The 24613-nt window shown below is 38.9% G+C and overlaps 1 protein-coding gene across 1 annotated transcript; it reads left to right on the forward strand.

The window, feature by feature from the left end:
• Nucleotides 1–279: 279 nt before the first annotated feature.
• scarf2 (scavenger receptor class F, member 2) lies at nucleotides 280–17942 on the forward strand. The gene is made up of 11 exons (XM_026187697.2): nucleotides 280–1002; nucleotides 3474–3532; nucleotides 3627–3728; nucleotides 4174–4693; nucleotides 5203–5421; nucleotides 5632–5760; nucleotides 6104–6207; nucleotides 7362–7476; nucleotides 7776–7873; nucleotides 12668–12823; nucleotides 13392–17942. Exons 1-11 carry the CDS (start codon nucleotides 893–895, stop codon nucleotides 14552–14554), a joined length of 2775 nt encoding a protein of 924 aa, XP_026043482.2. The 5' UTR covers nucleotides 280–892; the 3' UTR covers nucleotides 14555–17942.
• The last annotated feature ends 6671 nt before the right edge of the window (nucleotides 17943–24613 follow it).

Raw genomic sequence — 24613 nt, forward strand, 5'->3', positions numbered from 1 at the left:
AAAAACCCCAAAAAAACCCCAACTACTTTAAAATACGGTTTGGTTGAAATGCGTAGTCTTCTATAAATTATACTTATAAATCTGATAAGTCAACGTCTAAGATGATCTATGTACATAACTTTTGTTAATAAATATAATATTTCCACTAAATGTCATCAATATAGGTAATTACCTCTACTGTTTGTTAAAATCTAAGAACGGAGCACAATACATTTTTTCTTTATTTCTTTTTAACCCTTTTCCTTCAATCAGACCCTGTTGCGCACAGGCTTATGTAAATTTGGTGGCTCACGCATGGCGCACTGAGCCAAAGATAGAGTAACAAATCAGGAATTTCCCTTCTGCCACTCCTGAGAGCGCAAGAGAGGACCAAAGTTAAGGATTAAGCGCGTCTCATTCGAGAGGAACAAAAGCGACATAGTGACACTCTGCTTTATTTTAATTTTATTTTTTTGTAAAGATTATCAACAGTCTACACATTCCCAGAAGCTCCGAGGACACATTTTGGCAAGAGAAAAAAATATTTGATTCATTTTGAATCTGGAGGCATGTGGCTTATGACCTCTTTCAAGGAATAAGTAACACAACAGGAGAAAAGACGTTCACTAAGACTACTGCGATTGCAACTTTGGCTTTATGACTTTTTCTCCTTTGCGGTTGGAGCTGCCGTCGCTGGTCAGTTTTGGAAAGTTTCTCGATGGCGTAGGTGGTGGCGAGACTTTTTAAAACACCTTAAGGATTTATTAGCCTATTTAAAAGGGATGCGCATTCGTTTTATGTGCATTAAAGAAACTGGAGTGTGCAAAGAACACTGAAACCCAGCCGTCGTAACTTTTGGATGAGGGTAATGCGGCGTAAATACGGCGTCTAGAAGGATGATGCTGCTTGTACAATGGAAGTAAAGAACTCTTTTACTTTTCTTGCGTTGGTTTGTCTTTTCTTCTGCTCCGGTTTCAGCCAAGAACTCAACCCCAAAGGCAGGAATGTGTGCAAAGTACCCGGGTAAGCATGCAGGGGGAAAATGGGAGCTATTCGATTTGTTGTTACTGCAAATCAGCTTGTACAATAAGATTTGCAATAAGATAACATTTTTTTTGCTTCTTATTCTCCATTTTCGGGGGGATGGGAACTTCCTTCAAAAAGGTTCCGCTAGAGTTGGGAAATAAGTAGTTATTCAAAGTGTTTTTTATTTCTTGTTTTGTGGAAAAATGCGTAACTTTATAAATTTGACGTTTCCATTGGTGGCCTTGTGCGTAAATAGTGGTCCTCCAAAGTCGCCGAATATTTTGTGAAGCCATCCGCCGTCTTTAGTATTTAAAAGATACGTATTTTAGGTCAGGAGATCTTAGAAACACTTTGTTTTTTATGCATTATGTCACGTCGACCCACCACCCCCTCTCCCTTACATATAACGCGCTCCCTGTTCAGTGTAGCCATAGCAAGATAGCAAGAGGAGGAGTCCACTGAAGAAAAGCATAGCTATACAGATGTGTGTGCTACATCTGGAACCGAAATGTTTTTGTTGCTCTGAAGAGGGCGCTCTTACAGACCCTTACAGCACTCGTGGCACTATTTAATAGTGTGGTTGATAATGCACTTTTAAGAACCAGATTTTGGAGGAGTTAATGAAACGCAAAACTGATAGGATTTAGGTTAAAATCCTGTCATAAAAGCAAAAGTAAGTGATCCTAAAGGCATTTCTTGGTGATCTCCTGAGCCTTTCAGTAACTTGTGTAAAAGAAAAACATCCAAGCCCATAATTGCTGACTGTAGTATCCAAGCTCGAACTGATGTTTTGAATTTTGTAAATTGTGGTAGGCCAGAAACAGCAAATGTAATCCAGGGATCATTTTCCAGTATGTTCTAAACAATGTGTGATAAGTAACCATATACTTGTAGCTGATTACTTTAGGATGGATGAGCTTAAAAGTTATCACTTACTTTTTTTATGTTGAAAATGTTATCGGACCAAAAATAGCTTATTTGAAAAAAGAGAGCGAGAGAGGGGGGAAATAGCTTATCTGAAAAGCCACACACTGTATTTTCCTGTGCACTCAGATAGAAAGTCATCAGCAGCTGCTCTTCAAAAGCTAAAGCTGTGCTGTCATCTTGCCTCACTGGGCAAAACGTTGTCATTTGCCAGAAAGGAAATTCTGTTCTAGAGTATTGTTATGCTCTATGAAGTTTTCAGCATGCTGTACATGACCTCTATTGCTCTACAAGGTTGATATTGTGCCCCTCTTTGCACTTTTCACCATTCATGACACTGAACTCACCATTAGATTGTCTTTTTTTCCCCCACTATCCATTTATTGTTCTATTTTTATAGCCCTGAATCATATGAACAGAGGGAAGTAGTTCATTATTTATCACAACTAGTCAGCATTCCAATATGTCTCCTCATAGTGGAAAATCAACTGCTGAATCTGGCTTTAATGGCAATACATCCTAAAATCATTTGCCGGTGCCCTCAATAGTCATTGTTTTCTAGCTTCAAGTGTTCCTAACAGTGTTTTGAGAATGCAAAAAGTTGCTGGCTTTGTGGTGTTTTCAGCACTAAAATCTTCTTTTCAAATCAGTGAAAAAGCAGCAATTGAGGTCGTCTGTGAAAGTAGTCCGTGCATTCTTTCTGTGGTAATGAAAAGCACACAGCATGTAAAGACCAAATTAATTCCATTAAACAGTGAAGGTAATTTCTCCTTCTGCATTCTGGCATGGATTGGATTAATGTTAATGGTTAACAAAGGGTCGATTATAAAGGGTTGATTACAGTTTGTCCAAATTTGGTGTGGCACACTTGGAAAAAAACAAAAAACAAAACACAAAACAAACAAACAAAAAAAAATCTAAACAAAACTGTATGAAAAAGAAAAAAAGAGATTCTTTGGAAAATTTCCTTCCATACAAGTCAAGTAATTCAAAGGTTTGACCAATGATCTTGAACACGTGCCGGTTTTGGCAGGATAATAGAATTTTGCTACTCCCTTCCCATCAACTGAACACAAACTGCCATCTTCAAACAATTTAGGGCAAGCTGACGTGTTGCAGGGGCCCCACAGAGGTCACCGGCATGGGAGGAAGAGGACATGCAGCCGTTCTTTCCTGTTAGGCCCAATACTTGTCTGCAAAACTTTGCCTCTGAATATTCACACTCCATCACAGGCTGGGGGAGGCAGAAAAGCCTGTAGAGCTTCAGGAGCTAGTAGCTTTTGAGTGTATGTGTCTTGTAGAAATTGGAATGAACCATATTGAGGTAATTATACAACAATGTGCTAAGCATATGTGTAATGCATATGCTTAGCACATTCTGCTTGCATTTGCAGAATTTGGCAACAGCTGCATCAGTAAGAAGCACAAAGCCAAAGAAGCAGGAACTTCGTGTGAATGTTGTCACTTGAAATATATTTGTTTTGCTTTATTTTAATCAAGTGCTTCATCTTTCCCCCCTTTCATTCTGTACCTTTTACCCCCAGATCATCAACACCAGTGTGCTGCAGTGGATGGGGGCAGCTAGGAACTGAATGTCTGACACGTATGTACCACACTTAGAGCTAACATTTGGCAGTATGTCATATGGCTCATTGTGCACACCAATAGAATAATATGGCCTATACTTTTCACCTCAGCCCTCTGTGAAGGAAACTTCACCTGCAAGGACAATGAGGTGTGTGTCAGGCCAAATGAATGCCGCTGTCGTCATGGATACTTTGGAGCTAGCTGTAACACCAGTAAGAATTTTTTTCTCACTTTATTTTTCATTTTGTGTCATTCCTGGTATTAAGCAAATACATTTTACATGTTAAATATAAATGTTCCAGTATAGTACTCTCGACAGTCAGTTTTTCAACATATTGCTTATTGACACAACAAATATCTTAAAAAGTTGGCAAAGGCTAGTCCAAAAAAACAGGTATTCAGAATTCATGTACCTTCAAGATTTTGGATGATGACCAAATGACCAAATACATGTATAATAAATGGCATTCTTTATGCATCAGCTAGTTCTTATATTTCTCTCAAATTAGTTATCATAACATGCTTTTACACAAAGTTCCAATGTCAGTGTTTGTAGCTCAAAGCACTACTGCGCTTAAGTACAACCTTCCAGTTTTACTAGTATTTGTAGTCTTAGACTCTGTAAGAACTTCTCCTGATTGCATTGTCTTTTAACAGAATGCCCTGCAGAGTACTGGGGACCAGACTGCAAGGGAGAATGTCACTGTTACCCCAATGGCCAGTGCGATGATTTGACCGGCGAGTGCACCTGCAACCACAATCGCTGGGGACCTAAATGCGAGAATGTTTGTCTTTGCCAGAAGGGCAAGTGTGACCAAGAAACAGGAAAATGCACATGCTATCCTGGCTTCTGGGGTCCTCAGTGCAACAACAACTGCTACTGCAGCATCAATTCAATCTGTGATGTGATGACAGGGCGATGCTTGTGCAACCCTGGCTGGACTGGGAGGAACTGTGCACTCCAGTGTAACTGTAACAATTCACCATGCGACCAGTTCTCGGGACGCTGCCAGTGCAGGGAGAGGCTTTGGGGTCCCCGCTGTGAGCGAAACTGCCAGTGCCTCTATGGCAAGTGTAACCAGGCTGATGGTTCATGTACCTGTCTGCCTGGGTACCGTGGGAAGTTCTGCAGGGAGCCATGTCCTGCTGGATTTTATGGTCAAAACTGCAGGATCAGGTGGGATTATTATTATTTTTTTAAAGTAGGCAGAAAGCAGTGTACCATTATTTAAACAGGAAATTCTGAGCTTTTCAGATGCATAATGTTGAGTTTCCATGCCTGGTCCATGTGATATTGCAGGTCTGTGGGTTTTAGAGGATTTAATATCTAAAATCTTAAATCTAAACATGTCTTTTTTTTTTTTTTTTTTTTTTTAAATGATCATTTAAAAATCTAAACATGTCTAATTTAATGGAACAATGCCCAAGCGAGATTCAATGGAAATTGGTATTCAGGAGGTAATGGTATTCACATTGTCCCACAATCATTGTCACAACACAAGAAACGTGCAGTACAATTGCTTCAAGTACTGCTACGGTTCAGTGTTTATCGCCTTCAAATGATTAGAGCAAGAATCTAAAGCAAACTAATACAGCTGGTTTCATGAAGATTTTGATCACTGAGCTGTCTCATTACATTTAGATAAGAGGAGACAAAAAAAACTGTGTTTCATTGGCTGCCACCAGGTGTGGGCACTGCAAAGGCCAGCAGCCCTGTAAAGTGACAGGAGGAAGCTGTATTACATGTGAGAGAGGATGGAATGGGACTCGGTGTGATCAGGTCTGCGCCAAGGGCTTTTTTGGTGAAAACTGCCAGGAAGTGTGTCCTACGTGTAAAGATGGTCACCACTGTGAGCCCATCTATGGCAAGTGTTCGCACTGTAACCCTGGCTGGATTGGGGACAGGTAAAAAAAAAATGCACACACACGCACGTGCGCACATGCAAATGTGTAAAGAAAAGAGCATGCTGTTTTGTTGTTTAGTATTCCTTTTAAATATTTAACTACTAGCTATTACGAGACTATTTCTGGCACTGTGGTAATGACCATGACTCATACTTCTAAGCTTTAAAATGACATTATGTGTAATCAAGACATCCTTTCTGTGTGTGATAGGTGTGACGTGCGCTGCCCCAATGGCACATATGGCGAGAACTGTGAAAACAACTGCAGTCATTGTTTTAATGGCATCTGTCATGTTGTTACCGGAGAGTGCCTCTGTGACCCCGGGTTTTATGGCACATAGTAAGTTAAACGACACCTCAAAGATAAAAACAGCCTTGTTTATACCCTTGACAGCTGTACAGTATGCAGTGGCAAAGGGTTGAACGTGGTGATATGATGTTTGTAGCACATTTATATATCTGGGGACTTAAAAGGTTGACTTTGTGTTTTGATGCATGTGTTTAAACGAATAAAATAAAATTTAGGAACAAAGAAAGCAAAATTCTCTCAAACACAGCAGAAACGATTGGGATATGGAGCTAATCCCAGTTATCCCCTTCTTTCTTCTTTTGTTCCATGTAACATACTGGTTACTCAGACACAACATTAAGCAGATGTTTTCTGTCTCTTCTCTGTTGTCAAGCTGCAATATGACCTGTCCAACTGGCCAGTATGGAATCAACTGTAACCAGACATGCTCTTGCCATGACAAGAACTGTGATCCTGTGTCTGGTGCCTGCTATCTCCGTAAGAAAATCTTTATTTTTACTTTTAGTTTTTTATGAGCTAACTGATGTGTTGCGGTTAGCGAGTATGTCAGAAACTAGTGGGTCTTTTTTATTCTCCTAACTTGAACAGATATTTCTTACTTTATACTGTACACACCAAAAGAATTCAAATGCTCTGAACTGTTTATTTGTAAATTACATGCCAGCAATACTGCCTGCATATTAAATTTCTAATAGTTGGCTGTATATGCTGAGTAGCAACAAATACATCTATTTAGGTCAGTGTGTGTAGTGGGACACCAAAGGGCCTTGATTGTGTTTCCAGACCTAGACCGGTGTCCTTTTTATGGCTGTGTTTGTTGGCTCTGTTCCTGTCCAGCCGCAGAAGAGAGAAAGGAAGGAAGAAAAAAAAGAAAGGGATAGAGGAAAGGAAAGAAAAATGAGAAACTGGAATGGATACAGAGAATAGAGAAAAAATACTGTTTGGAAAGAGATTATTGGAGGCAGACGTGGAGAATATCACACACAAAGACTGCATGAATTTTGGCTAGTGAACATGATGGGTGGTGGCAAGTTGGTCAGCGATAAACTAACCCTTTGCTACTTTTACCTCAACTCCATTCCAAATTGAGGGTGACAACATGTCAAGGACAGACCACCCAACAACCAGAGACGTATGTGACAGCGTAAAACCCGAGGCTCATTGCTTTTTTACTCCTATGTGTTACTTCTCTTCTGGTGCTTGTCTCTCTTTCCCAATACTAAATGGTGCCCATAACTGTACAATACACCACTGATAGTCTTTGGGGTGTATCAAACTTCAAGTGGGAGGAATGCTAATAAATCTTTGAGTTATGATGAAGGATCTATAACAAAGAGGGTGTGAGAGGAGGAAGCTAATTGCAGAAAATCAACAACAAAAGCCCAATTGGTTTTAAAGGGGGGAGCGCTATAATCTACAGTTATTGTCAAATCTGCCAGATTAACAAATACACGAGTTAAACACTATATTATGGTATCTTCAATGCGATTTCATATTAATTCGTAATAATGTCCTACATGCCACGCTTTTTTGTTTTAGCTATGACTGAGAGAGCTATTTGTTGAAACTGGTATTCAGACTTCACCAACACATTGTGGCACACCCACCATTCCCTGCATTTTGTCTTTCAGAGCCCAACCAGCGGATGGGTGTGATTGCAGCTGGGACCTTGGTCTCCTTTTTACTGATTGTCCTCCTCTCACTGCTGTGCTGCTGCTGCCTCTGTCGGCACAAAGACAACCACAAGTGAGTGACAGATAGGTGCCTTCACCTCAGCGGTCCACATTAGGGGCTTGAGTTTCTATTAGGAGGCCTGCCCTGGTTATAAAAACAGAGAAAAATATTTTCTTTGTACATTTTCTCACAGGTTGTTAAATTAATAAATGCACATAAATTGTATTTCAAGAGCTTTTATATATTGACATTATATTGTGAATAGCAATATGAGCAGTCCCTGAGCCCTCAAAAGAGGCAGAGGGCCAGGTTTAAAATGCCTAGTTTGAATGATTCATTTGGATTTCCATGGCGTCATCCCTTTTCAACAGCAAAAAAGCCAAACGGATCTTGTGTGGACGATTCAGCAGAATCAGCACTAAACTTCCCCGTATTCCACTGAGGAGACAGAAACTGCCCAAAGTAGTCGGTGAGCCCGAAAACTATTTCTCATATACCACCACAGTGCTACCAGAAGCTTCTGTATTCTCTGTAATCGTTGTCTTTGATTCTTGCACAGTCTGCTAAAATGTATATTTTTATTAGATTCAGTAAAAGCCAGTGAATGTAATGATATTCTGTGTAAGCAGTATACGTAGATGGTATAAAAGCTGTGTTTTAGTGGCTATCAGTGCTTTCAAATGTTTTTAATTTTAACGTCATGTAGACAATGACGCTAATGTCTGTCAATCAGTGTAAGCATTTTCTTTTAGTGCTACCTTAGGCTGCTGCCTAGAAGATGAATAGGGTTGAAAAGTGTATGGTGGCTGCCAGGCGAGTATGAGGTTTCATTTGAAAAGAATGCACTGGTTTTAGAGCCCATTATTATTCTTGGCACTGCCAAATGCCATGTGTTCATATTATTACGACCCTAAACTTGGGCTTTTTTCTCCCTATTTTCTTTACTCTTTTCCATCATCTTCTTCACAAGAATTTTTTTTCTTGTGCTGAGGAGGAGGCTGTGTTATTAAAAAGAAAGCCAGTGGTTGTTGGGGGCCCCACATGGTGGTGAGTGACGAGCTATCAAAGGCTGCACTGTTTGGGTGGACGCTGTAGTTCTGCTGCTCCATGTGGAGGTCTCGTGGTGTGTGACAGATGTGTTTGTGACCCCAGGCTTTGGGTTTTTTTTTTCGTTTTTTGTTTTGCTTTTCTACAGATGTCAGACTAGTCAACGTATTATGGCTATTTGCTTTGGATTTGGAGTTGTTTAAATTTTAAAACACTAAGGTTTGTTATCAAATCATTTCCCATTACCTATGCAATAAATACATTCATTTGTGCATCATATCAGACAGCAGAAGCGATATTTGCTGCGCTGTTAAATGGAATTTCCAATATTTTCAAGACACTGACTTATCCTGACATTTTCTGATTCTAAAATGATAAGTTAATCTGTCAATCCAATCATCTCTCTGTATTTTGTAACATTTTGCAGACTAAAAGCATATATGGCTGGTCAGTGACACAGATGTTCCCAACCTTACTTTGATTTGTGTTTTCTGAAAAAGACAGATGCTTTAAAATGTGTTTTTGAAGTCAGTGTAGTGCATAAGGGGTTAAATCATAATGACCTGGTTTCTTTTCCAAGTCTGAGCAGCATGTGCTTTCTCATTTTTCCAACTGATTATTTAAGCTACAATCTGTCCACATTATGCCTCATTTGAAAATACAACACATGGACTGTGTTGCCTGTGTCATCCTATGGGACATTAATGCTTATTTGTGAGTAAGTGCAAATCATGTAGGTAAAAGGATTTCTTAAGAATGCAAGTAAAGAAAAATCTATTTTTAGGCCTTGAAAAACTAAAGTTTCAACAGTTTTAGACAGTAAATGTGAAAAATGTTGCAGTCAGACTTGAAGGCAGACCCTCATACCAACCTTCATCTTCTCCTTCGTTTGTCCTGCATAAATCTTTGCTACCCTGCTTGCATTTGTGCTACTCACAGAAGCATGGTTTGCCAACATTTAGAAACTCCAGCTCCGACTGAAGCCACACAGTCCTGCACACAGAACACACAAACACACACACATTCCAGAGGGGGGCCATAGGGCTGGAAACAGGAAGTGGTCAAATTTACCCCAGCTAGTGTCAGAAGTGTGATTTATCCACATCAGGGTCAGTGGCAACAGATGTGGTAAGACCAAATGATAATAAAACAGGGGTAGGGGAGATGGGGGCTGGGGGGTGTTGGCTCTCACCTAAAAATTAAGTTCCCATGAAACTAAATTCAATTTTCAGTTTGTTTGTAGTATTTAAAAATGTTTATAGTCAGCCTATATTTGCCATTTGAGTTCTTGCTGTCCTATCAGTCAAATGTAATGGTCTGATAAAGCAGAACATGGTGAAGAAATATCTAATGTGGTCAATGTTTTGAAATGGTATGTTTATAAACAATAATAAACAATCAATGAAAATTAAGCTAAATAAACATCTGGAAACACATGGAAGTTGAACCACAGTACCCTAAATGAAAATCTTTTACATTATGCCTCCATATGCCTGCTTTTTTTTTTTAAATATAAGACTTTTTTAAAATCAATTTGTCTTTATTTTCCTGAAATTGAAAAATGCAATATTTATCAGCATGGGAACTACATTTTAGAAGTCAGGGATGAATTAAAGGACAGCATTTAGTCCTAGCAAAGTTAGACTCAATAAAAAAAAAACCTATATAAACACACTGTCACCTATTTCCCTCTTGGTGAAACTAATGCTGTTTGCTTGCATTTTAACATTCCTTTCTAAGCATATTTACTCCACACCCTGCACATTCGTGTCTGTCTGGCATTCCTTGCCTCCTCTATATCCAAACGCTTCCTCATGGACGGATGCTAAGACCAGCTGCTTTTTTTCTTCTTTATTTATCCGGGCAAAGTTTGGCTGGTATTGCAAATGTGTTTGCTGCAATACTCACAGTGTAGTGTGGAGTTGTCTAATCAAAAAGTCAGAATATTTTCTCAAAGTCACACTTTGGCTTTTACTAGAATGACCCAGTTACTGTTATACTGCTGTATATATTCATTCTTTTAAAACAGAAGTGTCCAAATGGCTGTAGGCTGTACGCTGGCTTTGTATATGAGAATTTACATGCAACGTTGCAACATATGTCCATGCTGTTTTAGGCTGAAGTATATTTTTATTTACTGTTATTACTGGTGAACCATATTATTATTCAGTGCACAGTTTTCTAGAGATGGACCAGGTGTTTGATCTATCAACTTTCTTGTTGTATCCTCCAGACTTCCACCACCCTACTGAGCAGCTGTGGTGGTGGAGTTCTGTTGTGGAGATGGGTCAATAATACCCTGTTGTGTGTTGGCCTTCATGCAGAGAGGGATCACAGTGGCGTCTAGTCAGCATAGCGATCTTCCTTACTAGACTCACAGTCTGGACCAAGCAATTTTTAAGGACAGCAGTTGTTCATCGCTGCATACATCACTTGCAAAATGCCCATGTGTTAGATCGCTGACTAACATGACTGAAATCTTTGCCGTTCTACATTCCTTTGTCCTTCAGTCTGTGCCTGTCTGCCTGTTGCTACACTATGAGGACCCTGCATAAGTGGTGGAAAAGACATATACAATAGCTTTTTTCCTGTATAATTCAAATATTTACTTAAGCATAAATAGTTTTCGATCTTACATTGAAGTTCCATTCTGGCTTCAGATTTATTTTTATAAATTAATTAATATAAAACATAGAGATAGCAGATTGTTATGGGGATATCTTAAAATGATACTGGAAATGTAAGCCCTCTGTGTTTAAAAATACTATCTTGTGACCTCTTTATATATACAAGTAGTTGAGACAGACATGTTGCAACTGTTTTGACATTCACCCCTCAGTGCATAAAACAAGACAATAGAACCCCAAAATCAAATATTTTGTTCAGGGAGTTAGACTTCTTGTTTTGATGAAAGAAGGAAACCTTTTAAGGAACCATTTTAGATCAATGTAAAAATAACCAAGTGAGTCATATATCTAAGGGAAAACCTTGACTTTCAAAACAGATTGAAAGGGGCAACGTAAAATTAAATTAGAAAGTAGAAATTCAGATAAAATCCAGCAAACTAAAGGGGAAAACATGACTCAATCATGTTGTTTTTGGAGAAAAAGTTCAAAGCACAAAAGGCTCAACAGAAAGTCACATGGTGTGAGCCACATTGATTCACATGGGAGGCAAGAGAATAAACTTCAGACTGGTTTAGGGTGACAGATAAACCAGACTTGTTTGCTATAATGGGAGAATATAAAAACAGCGTCTAAGCAGATAATCTGCTGGATTTTCTTCTTTTGTAACATTTTAAAAGTGCATCCATATCAAACACTAATACAAATGCAGCAAGAATATAGAGAGATACATTTTGCAAGTCAGGCTGCAAAAATCTAGCTGTAGATCTCTTAAACTAGCAAATCGTTTTAGGCCAGTCTTGGCCAGTGTCCTGGTAGTTAGGGGATTCCTTCCATAGATGGTTTATCTAAGGTCTAAACAAACGCATGGACCCATGTGTCATCAGGAATATAAACAGGAGCATCTGATGTGGCCGGTCATGCAAGTTAACACCCAGTATGGTTTAGTCCGGTTCACACCAGATGGGAAGATTAAGCTTAAGTACCCTTCAGAAAGCGCAGCTGTCCTGAGACTGAAGGGTTAGCAGAATGCTGTAGTGTCTGAGGACAGAAGAATGAGAGAGTGAAAGGGAGATTGTGAGAGGGAAACATGACTTGACCTACTTATTGTTAGGGAGAGGACTCAGTGGAAGATGACGATGAAGAACCCATTTGTGGTTCATTTTGCTGAACCCACAAAATACTAGAAAAGCCCAGCAGAGACAGTAAGCAACCACATAACATTGCAATGTTTTATCTCACCATTCAGCTCTTTATTAGTATACTGTATATTATAAAGAGCGTTGTTTGTTGGTTAAGATTTTCCAAGCAAACTCTAAAGAAAATCTGAATATCGTCAGCTGTGGGAATTCAGCTCCAGCTAATAAATTATGAATGGGTATGAAACTATCACCATTTGCTTTTAGAAACTCATAGTGTCAGAGCCTTTGTTAGCTCACATGTAAAACCTATTTTTCTACAGAGTTAGTTAAACCAATGCTTTCTACAACTTTGCTGTGAGACTGAGTAAGAGCAGACTGTTTGTCCTGTAACACAGTAAAAAAAAACCTCTGACTGACCTTTTGACTTTTGCATTTGTTTTTTGTTCTCAGTAGCCCACCATGACCCAGAGAACACCTTCAACTGCAGCTTCATTGAGCCCCCCTCTGTGGCTGAACAGCACTCCCCCTCCTCCTGGTCATCCCAGGGGTCCTTCTCTTCTTTTGAGAGCGGAGATGAGGGGCCAGTTTACTGTGTTCCGCATGAAGGTGAGTAATCATGTAAAAAAAAAACAAAAAAAAAACAGTTCAGCTATCTTGTATGGACACACATGCGAGATAATCATATTCCCCAATGTGACTATCCAGTGACTCACTCACTTCTCTAATAGCTACATAATAGTTGGCATTTATGCCATTTAAATTTAGATTCTCCTTTGAGAACAAGAAGAGCATAAACAGGAAATGGAATGGTCAAGTCAGCATATTGCACACATCCAAACAGTGACTAAATCCTTAAAGTTTGGTGGAAAACGCCCATTCCGTCAGTTTCTAATCTTGAACTATGAAATTGCAAATGATGCTTTAGCCAGTTTTAGTCTGTTTCTCTTTGATGTGGGTCTCTTTACAAAAATGGATTTTGAGTAAGATCATCAAGTTGCCGAATTGACCCAGTTATTGACCCAGTTATTTTCAGTATAATTGAACAACAGCAAACATGCAGTAAACATAGTGATCATATCAAGTAATGTAATGCTGCAACAGCACGTATAATCAGGATTGAAATAAACAAACACCATTTTTGAGTAGCATCTCTTGACCTGCCAATGATCCACAGACTCCATGAATGACAAGCGGAGCCCCAGCCCTGCAGCAGAGAAGCCAGAATCTGTCCCTGATGAAGATGACGCTGGTGAATACACCTCCCTGAAAGACACAAGTGTAACCAAAACAGAAGGTAGTGAGCCACAGTATGCCTTGGTCGCCCGCCTCTCCAAGCAGTCGAAGGAGGATGAGAACAGTGGCAAGGATAGAGATGGCACTCCTATATTAGAAGCCAAGCGCAATGGAAAGCCACCGCCTTCACCTGGCAAGCCCAAACCCCGGCCACCAGACCCATCCACTAAACCCAAGGTGTCATGGATACACGGGAATACCACAGGGTCTCCCCAGCCTGAGCAGCAGGGGGGAATTAAGGCACTTGCAGTGTCAAAGGAGAAAAAGAGAAGTTCAAGTGATGGCTCATCTAAGAGTGAAGAGTGGCAAAGAATAAAGGAAAAGCATCATGACCGACAGAAGATACAGGAGGGGCAGGAGGCAGATGCCAGTGGCTCCCCTAAAAAACACAAACCTCTGCGAGGAAAAAAGTCTGGGGATGAGCACGGCAGTCCCAGTCACATGGAGCACATCAATGGTGTTGTTCAGAGTGCCCTCAAGAAGATAAGTAATTTTCACTGCTCCTCGCCTGAAAAGAAAAGTGTTGATAGTTCAAAGCAGACCCCTAAGGAGCCACCCAAGAGCCCAAAGGTCATCCATCCTCATATGAACTCAGAGGCTGCTACGCTGCTTGCCGCTCAGCTCAAGGAAAAAACCCAAAGCATCAACAGGAATGAGGGAACAGGGCTGACAAAGACCAATGGTCTCTCCACACCAAGGGCAAATCGGGAGAAGCCCACACCTCCACAGAAAGCCAAAAGAACCGGCTCCACTGGATTGAGCCAGATTGAGCAAGGCTCCACCAAACCCCAGCTGCCCACCTCAAGTAGCCTACAGAAAATGGTGGCACCTGTAAAAACCAACCTTGGGACCCCTGAAGCCAAGAGCCCGGAAAAGCAGGACTTGAACGGCTCCAGGACAGGGGACCCACTGGATCCTACACCAAAGAAGACTCCCATAAAAAAACCACCCAGGAAGAAAGGAAAGGAAGGTACTTTGGATACATCTGAAAGTAAAACACCACAGCAAAAGACAGCTATTATGCCACCACAGGTTGTGAAATAAGTGTTTTGAACTACAAATTGCACAAAGTTTATGATGGATTTGCAAAAGACTAAAATTTGTTGGAAGTTTAACCACAACATAGTTTTTCGGTCAAGGAATTGTAATTTTACTGTTAGAGTTTAGGGCGAATCCAGGACCAGTCAAGAATAAGAAGTGCTTTAGATCAAGAGGAACAGTTGAGTCATATTGGTAAGGTGTATTATAATAACCTATATACATCATTGTATTCGTTTCAGGAGTCCTTTTTTTAAAGTAACAACTATATATCAACCTCACACCACAACCTGTGCCTAAACTGGACACAACTGTGAGAACAGTGGTGCAAAAGCATAATCCAAAGTTCATTCATTTCTTTTACTCTGCAGTATGTCCACCACTATACTTTGCTTATATGCTTAGACATCCATTAGATTTTTTTTTCTTTCAGTTCTACCACTGGCTTGTATGCCAACCCGTACACTGTATCATAAAAAGTTTTGAAAAATTAAATTCTGTACAAAGGGGCAGAGAATTGTCCCTATTCAAAGTTTCATCTCAGTGAATAAACACTCTAGGACCACCAGCTGGTCAAACTGCAAGATTTAACCTTTAAAGTACATCCCCATTTTTTTCTCTTAAAAAGGTATAGTTGAAGTTTTGGGATTGGCTTGTCTTCAGAGCATGGTGTCATCATTATCTGTCATGTGGTATTTTTTTTTTAAAAGGCTTTAAAATTGACACTAAAAAACTTAGTAGTAAATGAGTTATTACATGCATTTTTTTTAATTTAAGGGCAATAAGTTTTCATTTGATTTATTAAAAACCAAAAAAGTTCCATAGACTTGAGACCCCCTTTTGAAAAACTGCGCTTTATTAATATTTTTTCAGTTTTTCCTACCTTCAGCAAAGTGCGTAGAGATAACTATACACCAAAAGTTGTGAGATTTTTTCTGTGCCTGTTTATTGCAGTCAATCAGAATTTTCAAACAGGAAGTGAAGTCATAACATAACCAAAAATAAGGTTTTACAACCTTCCAAGAACATGGCCACTGAACCTGGACACACCTATAGCGTGACACAAAACTTGGTGTTAGGACTTCAGGTTATCCAAAATTTAATTTGCATAATTTCATGACTGGGGTACCAAATTAGGCAAAAACACATTTTTCATACGTGACCTTGCAGCCACAGACTTAGCACGATTGGATTAAATTGATATAATGTCTCCGGCCTATTTTACTGTTTGACCGCCTCATATTTGCCTGCAGATATATTCACGAATTGAATATGAATTGCTGTTGAGGTTAGAAAACTAATTTGCCATCCAGGTGTCAGAAAAATAGCTATTCTATATATGCTCTCCACAGGTACTAAAGGTACTAAAAATAACCAAAAACTGGTCCTCGGAGTATACCAAGCCACTCCCCCCCAATTAGATGTACCAGCACACAGGAATACAGATCTGACCTGAATTAGTTTAGGATATAATCCTCATCTCTTTTCTGTATTTTAGATAAGGGTCTATTTGATGTTGATTCTTAAAAGAAACACTTTAATTTATGCTGTATTTGCTGCAGAACAGCATCTCTAGCAAAAGAAAGTCTATCTTAAATCTTAAAAATCTTACTCTCCAAGCTTTTAATGATGTTATTCTTCACATCTAAATTTGAAATTTTGACACACAGGTACACATGAAATACTACATTTAGAATCATCTAACGAAATTATCCGTACTTATGAGACAGATTTAATTCCGCTTTGAGCATTATTACTGCTTCTTTTTCCATACAGAAATAAAGTATTTAGGGATTTTCAGCCTTTTGCTCTCCTTTGTCCAACTATTTCATATACATGGCTTTTCCATACTTCTGCTTAACCCAAGCCAACATAATGTGCTCTTACTGTATGTTTTATTCAATCAGCTAAACCACTAAACCAAAAATGAAACCCCAAAGCACACCTCATTTTATTTCATGCTTATTATTCACTTTGAATTCACTTACTTTCTGTGTGATGAAGTTTTGTATGCTTTATTTAAAAAAAGCATACCATTATATGGTATCCTCCTATTAATCAGAAGTAAAATATAGTTTTGTTGAAATATTCACCACTAGTGGCATTCTTTGCAGATCAGACTACAGAAGAAGTCTGCCATGTGTCTCTGTGTACTTTCAGTTTAGTCAAAAAGTGAGGTTGATATTGCGTCAAAGGTATTTTCATTTCAAATTACGTTGTGTTATGCCACCTGGGTACTTTCTGGAACTAAATCTTGACTAAGATCTTTTCTACCTTAAAGGATCAGATTATCTTAAGCTATCAGAACCATGTTAAAATAAAAAGGTGTAGACTGTAAGACTAGATGGTACTCGGGTCTTATAATTTGCCTCAACTGTGGATCGGTTTAAGTGAAAAAAGCTATTTTTGCCTAATGTTATTGCCAGTCTCTATTTTAACTGCTGATCCTAAAATACATACACAAAAAAATGGTATTGCAGTGAAATACTCCATCTTGAAAAATTCAATTTTTCTTCAAGATACACACGTGAAAATAACTGTCACAATATGAGCTATAAATAATGGATAATGAATTAAAATAAGCAGAAAGTTATACCAACGTGCCATAGTGTGTTTCCGTCTGAAAAGTCCACATCGCACCCTCAGCTAATTTCGTGAACCAAATATTGCTGTTTTGTGTTTTTATCAAGGTACAACATATTTCTCTGGTGATTTGTTTTTTCAACATTGTATACACTGTGTAAATTTTATTATCTTTGTAAGCTGTGCTTATATGACCTTTTCAGTGCCTATATGTTTTCCTTGACATCATTGAATTTACTTTTATGTTGCATTCTTTGTTTTCTTTTGTTGCTTAGTTTGGGCTCTGAAGCAAACTTGGAGTATCAGTGCTTTCCTCCGGTCAAGTTTACATTGGCTTTGTAATTGTTCTCTGTTGATGTTATGTTTATGTGAAACTTAACTGCATGACGCAGAGTGTAATTATATGGCATTGATAGCTGCAGAAGAACCTTGTAACCTTTGTGCTCCTTCCATTTGTTATTATTGCCTGCAAAAAACGAACTCATACAAAAAGGGTTGTACAGTCGTACTATAATACCACTCCTGAAGCAATTCCATATACTTTTGACCATAATGTTGTGTAATTAGGAAATGACCATTTTTATCTGACTGGTCTGTGCTTTTTTCTTTGGCTTACAGAACATTTTTGTAGAAAGGGGCCTGAAAAGCTGCAGAAAACATTACTGACTGTAAGGTGTATTTTGTCTTTTGTGGTTCTTTCATAGCAGTTTTGATTTGTTTTTCATTTGTGTATGGTTATTTGGTTGGTTTTTCCTCATTTACTTCTTTGGAATAAAAAAGCAATACATGTAGCTATAGAGAGCTTTAAAAACAGTCCTCATTGAATCAGTTTCCTGTGACAATCATTGTATACCGTTTTGCATCTCCTGGACATTTTAATGGGATCATGACCTCCTATTGGCTTCTTTTTCTATTGCCTGATTCCAGTGTACAGTCCACTAGAAAAACAACATGGTAAAGAAGTATAAATTTTGTAATACATCATGTATTGTATTCTCCTTAACAGATCCACTTTTATTTTATCCATTCTTTTAAGTCTCAGCTGTTAGGCTACACAGTACTGCGGATGTTCTCACAGTCATTCGGTCATAGCGGCTCTTCAAAGACCCTGAGGGAACCAGGGGACTGTCAGTTTGGCTCCTTCAGGAGGGGACAAGCGCTTCTTTCATGAAGGAAAAACAGTGGAAACTCTGTGTTAAGGAGTTAATCACGCGCTGCATATGTCTCGTCTTTTGGAAGGGAGAAAAGGGGATATAGCCAAAACTGGGCCACAAGGCAATGAAGGAGGATGAATGGTTGTATATGAGGATGGATGGATAGGTCATGTGATGGGTAATTGGAACCAGAAGATGAAGTGGCTTTGTTTAGGTTTCTGCTCTTTTGACATGATGTTCTACTTACAGCTGTACATATGTGTTATGCATAGAGAAGTTTTATGCTACATTTTCAGAGCTATAAAACATAAGCCTGGTTTCCAATACTTTTTTATGGAGATAGCAGTGTGATAAAGCTTTTTACTGACACTGACAGCAATAATGTTGATGTGACCTTTGCAGAGCACTCTAAAAAGATGTCTTTTGTAGAGCAGAGCAAACAATTTAATCATTGTGGTGATGGTTTCCTTATTTGTCATACAAGTGGCAAAGTGCCAGTCACGCCGCCACTTTGCTTTGGACTTGAATGAATTGTAACAAATTAAACCATGAACGAGTTAAATTCATGGTCCAAAGAGGATGAACCTTGATGATTCTGTTGCATCAGTATTTTCAGACATTATGCTACTTTAGTCACGATGAAGATTAAATACTTTTATTTTATTCTATTTGCATTACTTTATTTTTGTGCATTGAATGAAACCCAGTGGCATTTGGTGTTGACATATATGGTGCATGCATGTGGAGTTTTAATAGCCATTTGGATCATTCATTTGGCAAAGCCATTCAAATTAAAAACAAAATTAATTCAGTACTTTAGTTTTTTGGTTCATAACCAAATATCCGCCTAATTAATGCTAATTAGCAGATGTTAGCCTGCTGATATTGGCATTAGGCTTAAAGAATCCCTGTGTAGAGCTTCACAGAGCTGCTGACCATACTGAAATGTACACTCTCACGATGAGCACCCCCCCCCCCCAAAAAAAGTCATACCATCTTTCATGTGACAACAGCCTGAAGTCAGATTTACTGCTAGAATAGAGAAGAATGTTAACACAACTGCCTCCATCTGCCCATCCGCAACTCACAGATGGAAAAGATTCTCAGCTGAGGATACCGAAACATGTTCTCTGTCTTTTCATCCTTGACATGCTGTGGGAAAGTCACAGATTGGAAATGAACATTGCATGTCACCATTGCACAGAATCTCAGGATCAACCGTGTTGATTAAGCATGTGTACAACTTTTGATGGATTTCTGTGCCTGCTGCTCGTGAATAGAACAGATTTACAATTACAGAACTTGTCCTGTTTCATATCAACTTAAAGTAATTTTTTTACTCATTTATTGACTTGGCATTGAAGGTTACGTGTAGCACTGCAACATAAATGCACAAAAAGGAGCTACTACACTGGATAATGCCAAGCTTGGTCAAAAAGTCAGGGGTAGGCGTGTGGGAAGGGGGTTCAGTGACATTTCGGCTGCCAGTCTAAACATAACTTGGAGCTGGGGCGCCCTCAATGTGCCATGTCTATAGGAACAGCGAGGCTTTAAAACTCAGGCCTATGAGTCAGCCAAAAGCCCTGGACTCAAAAAACCTATTCCAGTCCCTGTGTCTCTATGGCAACAGGAACAGATTGGAACCACATCTGGTAGCCATTTCAGTCCCTGCAAGGAAAGGAAGAAAGAAATTTATGAGTGAGGGGGAAAAAGACAAATATTTTCTGCAATGCAAAGCAGAAAGAAAGTGGAGTCGAGTTACACTTGAAAGTGGTTGAAGATTATTAATTCAAGCATGGCCTGAGTCACGAGCCGTTTTTCACTGTCCGCGTAAGTTCAGGACAGTGGATTAGGTTCAGTAAGAAGTATTCAGTGTAAAGAGACATGTATCGCCTCTATGCAAAGGCATGCACCAGAAACAAAGGCAAGAAAAAGAATATTCTATGCAAATCTCTCTTTTGATTTTGAAAATCTGATATTGAAATGTTCACGGTGTGAACACGGTTCATGAACTTTGCACAAATTATTTCTCATAAAACCTCGGTGTGATGTAAAGTTTGATTGAAGTTCAAATGAACAGTTGCTCTTTGTTCAAGTGTTCAAACAATGTCTGACATTACTGTGTCTGCTGTAGTACGATTTTTCTCAAATGCTGTCATTCCCCTGGCTGATCCATTGCATCAGACATGGCCAGAGGAGATTCAAAAATGGGCTTTTTTCCCCCCGTCTCTTATCCCTGTCGACAGGCTGTCTGCGAGAAACACTGTCTAATTGCAGTCTTTCTTACACATTAAATGTTGTTTCTCAGCCCTGTGGAAATGCAGTAACTATGAAATGACATTTACTGGAAATGGAGCTGGTGCTTTTCTTGAGCCAAAACCACTGAAGACTGTGGTCAGCATGCAACCAGAAGTGGGGAGGCAGGGGGGGCACCAGCATCAAATGTGTTTATAGATTTCCAGTGACATCTACATACTCTGCGATTTAAGACTGTCATTATCATAAACCCAAAACTTCCACGCGTTGGCTCAGAGCTAAAATAGGCCGCTCTTAATGCACAAATTAAGAGCAACCGCACAACAAGCCGACCTCCCAAATAGATGCCTAGACAAGCTGGTAAAGTGATGAAACTAGGTCAAGAGAGTTGAAACTGGATGAGGCTCAGTTTGGGATATAGTAACATATCAGTATTGTTCTTTAAGTCAGTGTGAAAACCCATTTGCTCTATCTGACACTTTCCACGCTACTTTGAGCTCAGTGCATGCATCTTGACTGCAGCGGCAGAACTTCAGAAAGACACGCGGTTTTCCTCACGCACTATTCGTACTCATTTGCGAAAAAATCAACCAGTATAAATAGTGCAAAATATAATTGATCCGTAGCCTCTCTCTTACTGTCCAGATGGAGATTTTTCTTACTCTTTTTTCTCTTCTCTCACATGGAAGGGTGTGCAAACAGTTGTCTGGGACTTCAAATTGCCCTGAATTTTCCCCCTTTGTCAGCATAATTTAAAGGAACTAGCATATTAGGGGAAATGGTTTGGATGGCTAATAAAAAGCAGATCAGTCAGATTCTTTTTATTTTTTTTCATTTTGTTCTCTTTTTCTTTCTTCTTTTTCACAAGCTCTTCTTCTCTTGTATTTGTGCCCATAGCCTGTTTTCCTTCTCCTTCAATTACTCCTTCCCCTTTCTCCCCTTCCCCCTGTCCCATCTATCCACTACCTGAGCAGTAAAGTGGGACTACAGACTTCATAATATGGTTTGGGGTTTCAGCTTTCACATAATTCCACAGACTGACCCAAAATTTTTTGGGTTTTTTTCCCCCTCACTGCTTACTCAGTTCATCATAGAGCCGCAAAAAAGAGATACTGGGATGGAAAATGAGCACAAGACCCATTGTGTCCGCCCAAACCCAAGGAAAATAAACAGATGGTTTATGTTTTTGTGCAGTGAACCCCAGCTGTCCCGACAATCAGTCCTGTCTGTGACCAACAAACTGTACAGCTTTGTTGTTTGGGATGCATCCTCTCCATTTTTAAGTAAATGCAGTCACAGGAACAGGCCTGTACCCTGCAGAAACATTTTCCCCATTTTACAACCCCCATCAGATTTGTTTTATGACATCTTTGTTTTTGTGAGTCAGAGGCCAAGTCACTGATACTGGCACCACTCTTATCCAGTTGGATAAACACACTTTAGCAACAACCTAAAAAAAAGAAAGAAATTTTCGCCTAAATGGATGTCAGGATCTATTTACTTTATGTGGCTGCAGTTAGCTGGCATGTGAAAGGAAGTGTTAGCTGTATATTTTCCATCATTCTGACTCTGTGCTTGTGTGTATACACATAGGTGACACACATATGTGACCCTTACAGCCTTCTTCTACTTCATGGGACAACAGTGGAGTCATTATAGGGAGCCATGTGTTTCTGATTACTGAGGCACAGATTAGAGGGAGGGGAGCAGTGCTTGCTGTTTGCTTGCCCACCAGCTCCTCTGATGTGGCTAGTAACTGGACATTGATCGGGGCAAATCCTTTCACCACCCACACCCCATTTCCCACCTCCACGACAAACCATTTCCCACATCAGTCATGATTCCTCTACCATCTATCACTTTATCCGGTTTCCAGTTGAATTATGCAAATACAAGAGGGACCGTCTGTGAAAATATACCTACTTGACCTACTTACAATTCCAAAAGCTCTCAGTACTTTATTCTTGAAAATGTGTTATTGTTGCTAAATCGTAAACACAGTTGCCTTTTACTACAGAGGACAACAGTATGATGTTTTTGTTGCTTCGGGAGTGTGATATTTGTTTGACCTCCACAAGGATTTTTGTTTTTGATTTCTCCCCCTCGAGGGAATTCAAGGTCAGACACACAACACTGTGTGACAAATTAGAATGATTATTCTCAAGGACACCAGTTTGAATAAAGTTGTATTCAGAGCTTTACATAAAGTCATCATGGGCATGAATATGAGGTATTTAATGATGTTTGTATACTATACATTTTAAATGTCTTTAAGACATTATTCTTTTTCATTTTCTCTAATCCACATAGGTGGATTATTTATATATATATATATATATATATATATATATATATATATATATATATATATATATATATATATATATATATATATATATATATATATATATATATATATACACACATATACATATACACAAGCTCAAATATATGCAGATATCCCCACTAATATTTAGCAAAATGTCTCTGCCATTGTAAAAGCAGACATGTCTCAAAGATTGTCCAATGTACATCCAAAAACAGGACCATTAAACTCAAGAAATAGAGAGGTCACAAATAATGATTGTAGCATTTCAGTAATTAATCAAGCTCCATTTGCCTCAACAGTGGTTCTCAGTTCCAACAAACCAATGAAGAAAGTTTTCACAGGAAATTCCAAGATGATACTCAACTCAGCTCTACTTTTCTTTTAATGACTTCAAAAGACTGTACTGAAACCAAGCAATAGAGAAATGCAAAACTGCTTTTCTCAAATACAGACTCAATTTATTAAATTTTGACTAAATTAGTTGTATTTTGGACATTTGTCAAATAAAAGAAAGAGCTTTCAGAAACAAATCAATGTGGACTGCCAGACATTTTGGGGAAATGTCTGAAGAATATGAAACCATATGCAGCTCTTCACTAACAGTTTCACTTCTACATAACTTGTATTTGCAAACAGTTGTTTGAACTGATTAACTTTGAATCTGCACTTTCTTAGAAATGGTCCTAAGAGACCTTCCTAGTTTTCTTAATGTATAATTCTGCTTTCATGTTCATATTTTCTTGGACTTTCCCACATTGTCCTGCCTATTGGTCAATCCAGTGAGTGCTGTCAAAAAAAGCTAATAATTGTAGCCAATCACAATCACCAACAAGACAAAGCTGAGGGCTGTTAACAGACAACCAGAAAGTTCAGCACCAAGTGTGCATATTTGAGCCCGTATGTATACTTTTAAACTTTCTGTGGATTTGAGAAAATCCTAAATAATTTCAAAAGTGTGCACTCAAGTCTTGTTTTTAAAAGATTTGTGTTGTACAATCATTCCACTCTAGAAAACAAACAATTCAAAAAACTTATTACAAGCCATGGCTATAACATTCATGCCCATGATGAGTGAAGATGTTGTCACGGTACCTGACCCCAAACTGTGGGACCTCAGCACTTAACCATTGACCAACAGGCTACACAAAATACACAAGGAATTCATCATCCATCACATGGGATTTTTTTAAAACAAATCTTTAAATGACTGCATCCAAAAACACAGAGAGAAAAAATGATGGTGTTATTATCTTGACAGATAATCAAACAGTGTTGGCAGTTTTTCAGCTTTTTTTATTTCCATTTTCTGCCAGTGGAGTTTGAGTTTCTGCAGGTGTGGATGTTTTTTTAAGCTTTCATCATCCCATCTAATGAACCAGATGGTGTTTAGATGAACCCTTTCCCCCTGATGCATCACAGAACTTTTTCATGAAAGGAATGATTGAATCTTCATAGAATCACCAACATCCAGGATACTAATATGTCCTGTATGTAACACCACCACAAATCAAGGGGAGTGAAGAAAAAAGCAAAACTGTTTCTAATTTAAGAAACAAATGAGGCAGATGCTAATTTAGCTGTATAAGTGTATAGTTTATAAGTTAAAAAAAATTATAAACACTGTTTTAGGTATAAATAATGGGATAGCGATTTGGTGACAGAGCGCTCATTAATGATGTAACCAAGTCAGCTAAGTGAAGCAATTATGGAAATGCCTTGAAGTGCAATGCCACCATTTCAAAT

This window comes from Astatotilapia calliptera, chromosome 12 (genome assembly GCF_964374335.1).
Source record: "Astatotilapia calliptera chromosome 12, fAstCal68.1, whole genome shotgun sequence".
NCBI classification, from domain to species: domain Eukaryota; kingdom Metazoa; phylum Chordata; class Actinopteri; order Cichliformes; family Cichlidae; genus Astatotilapia; species Astatotilapia calliptera.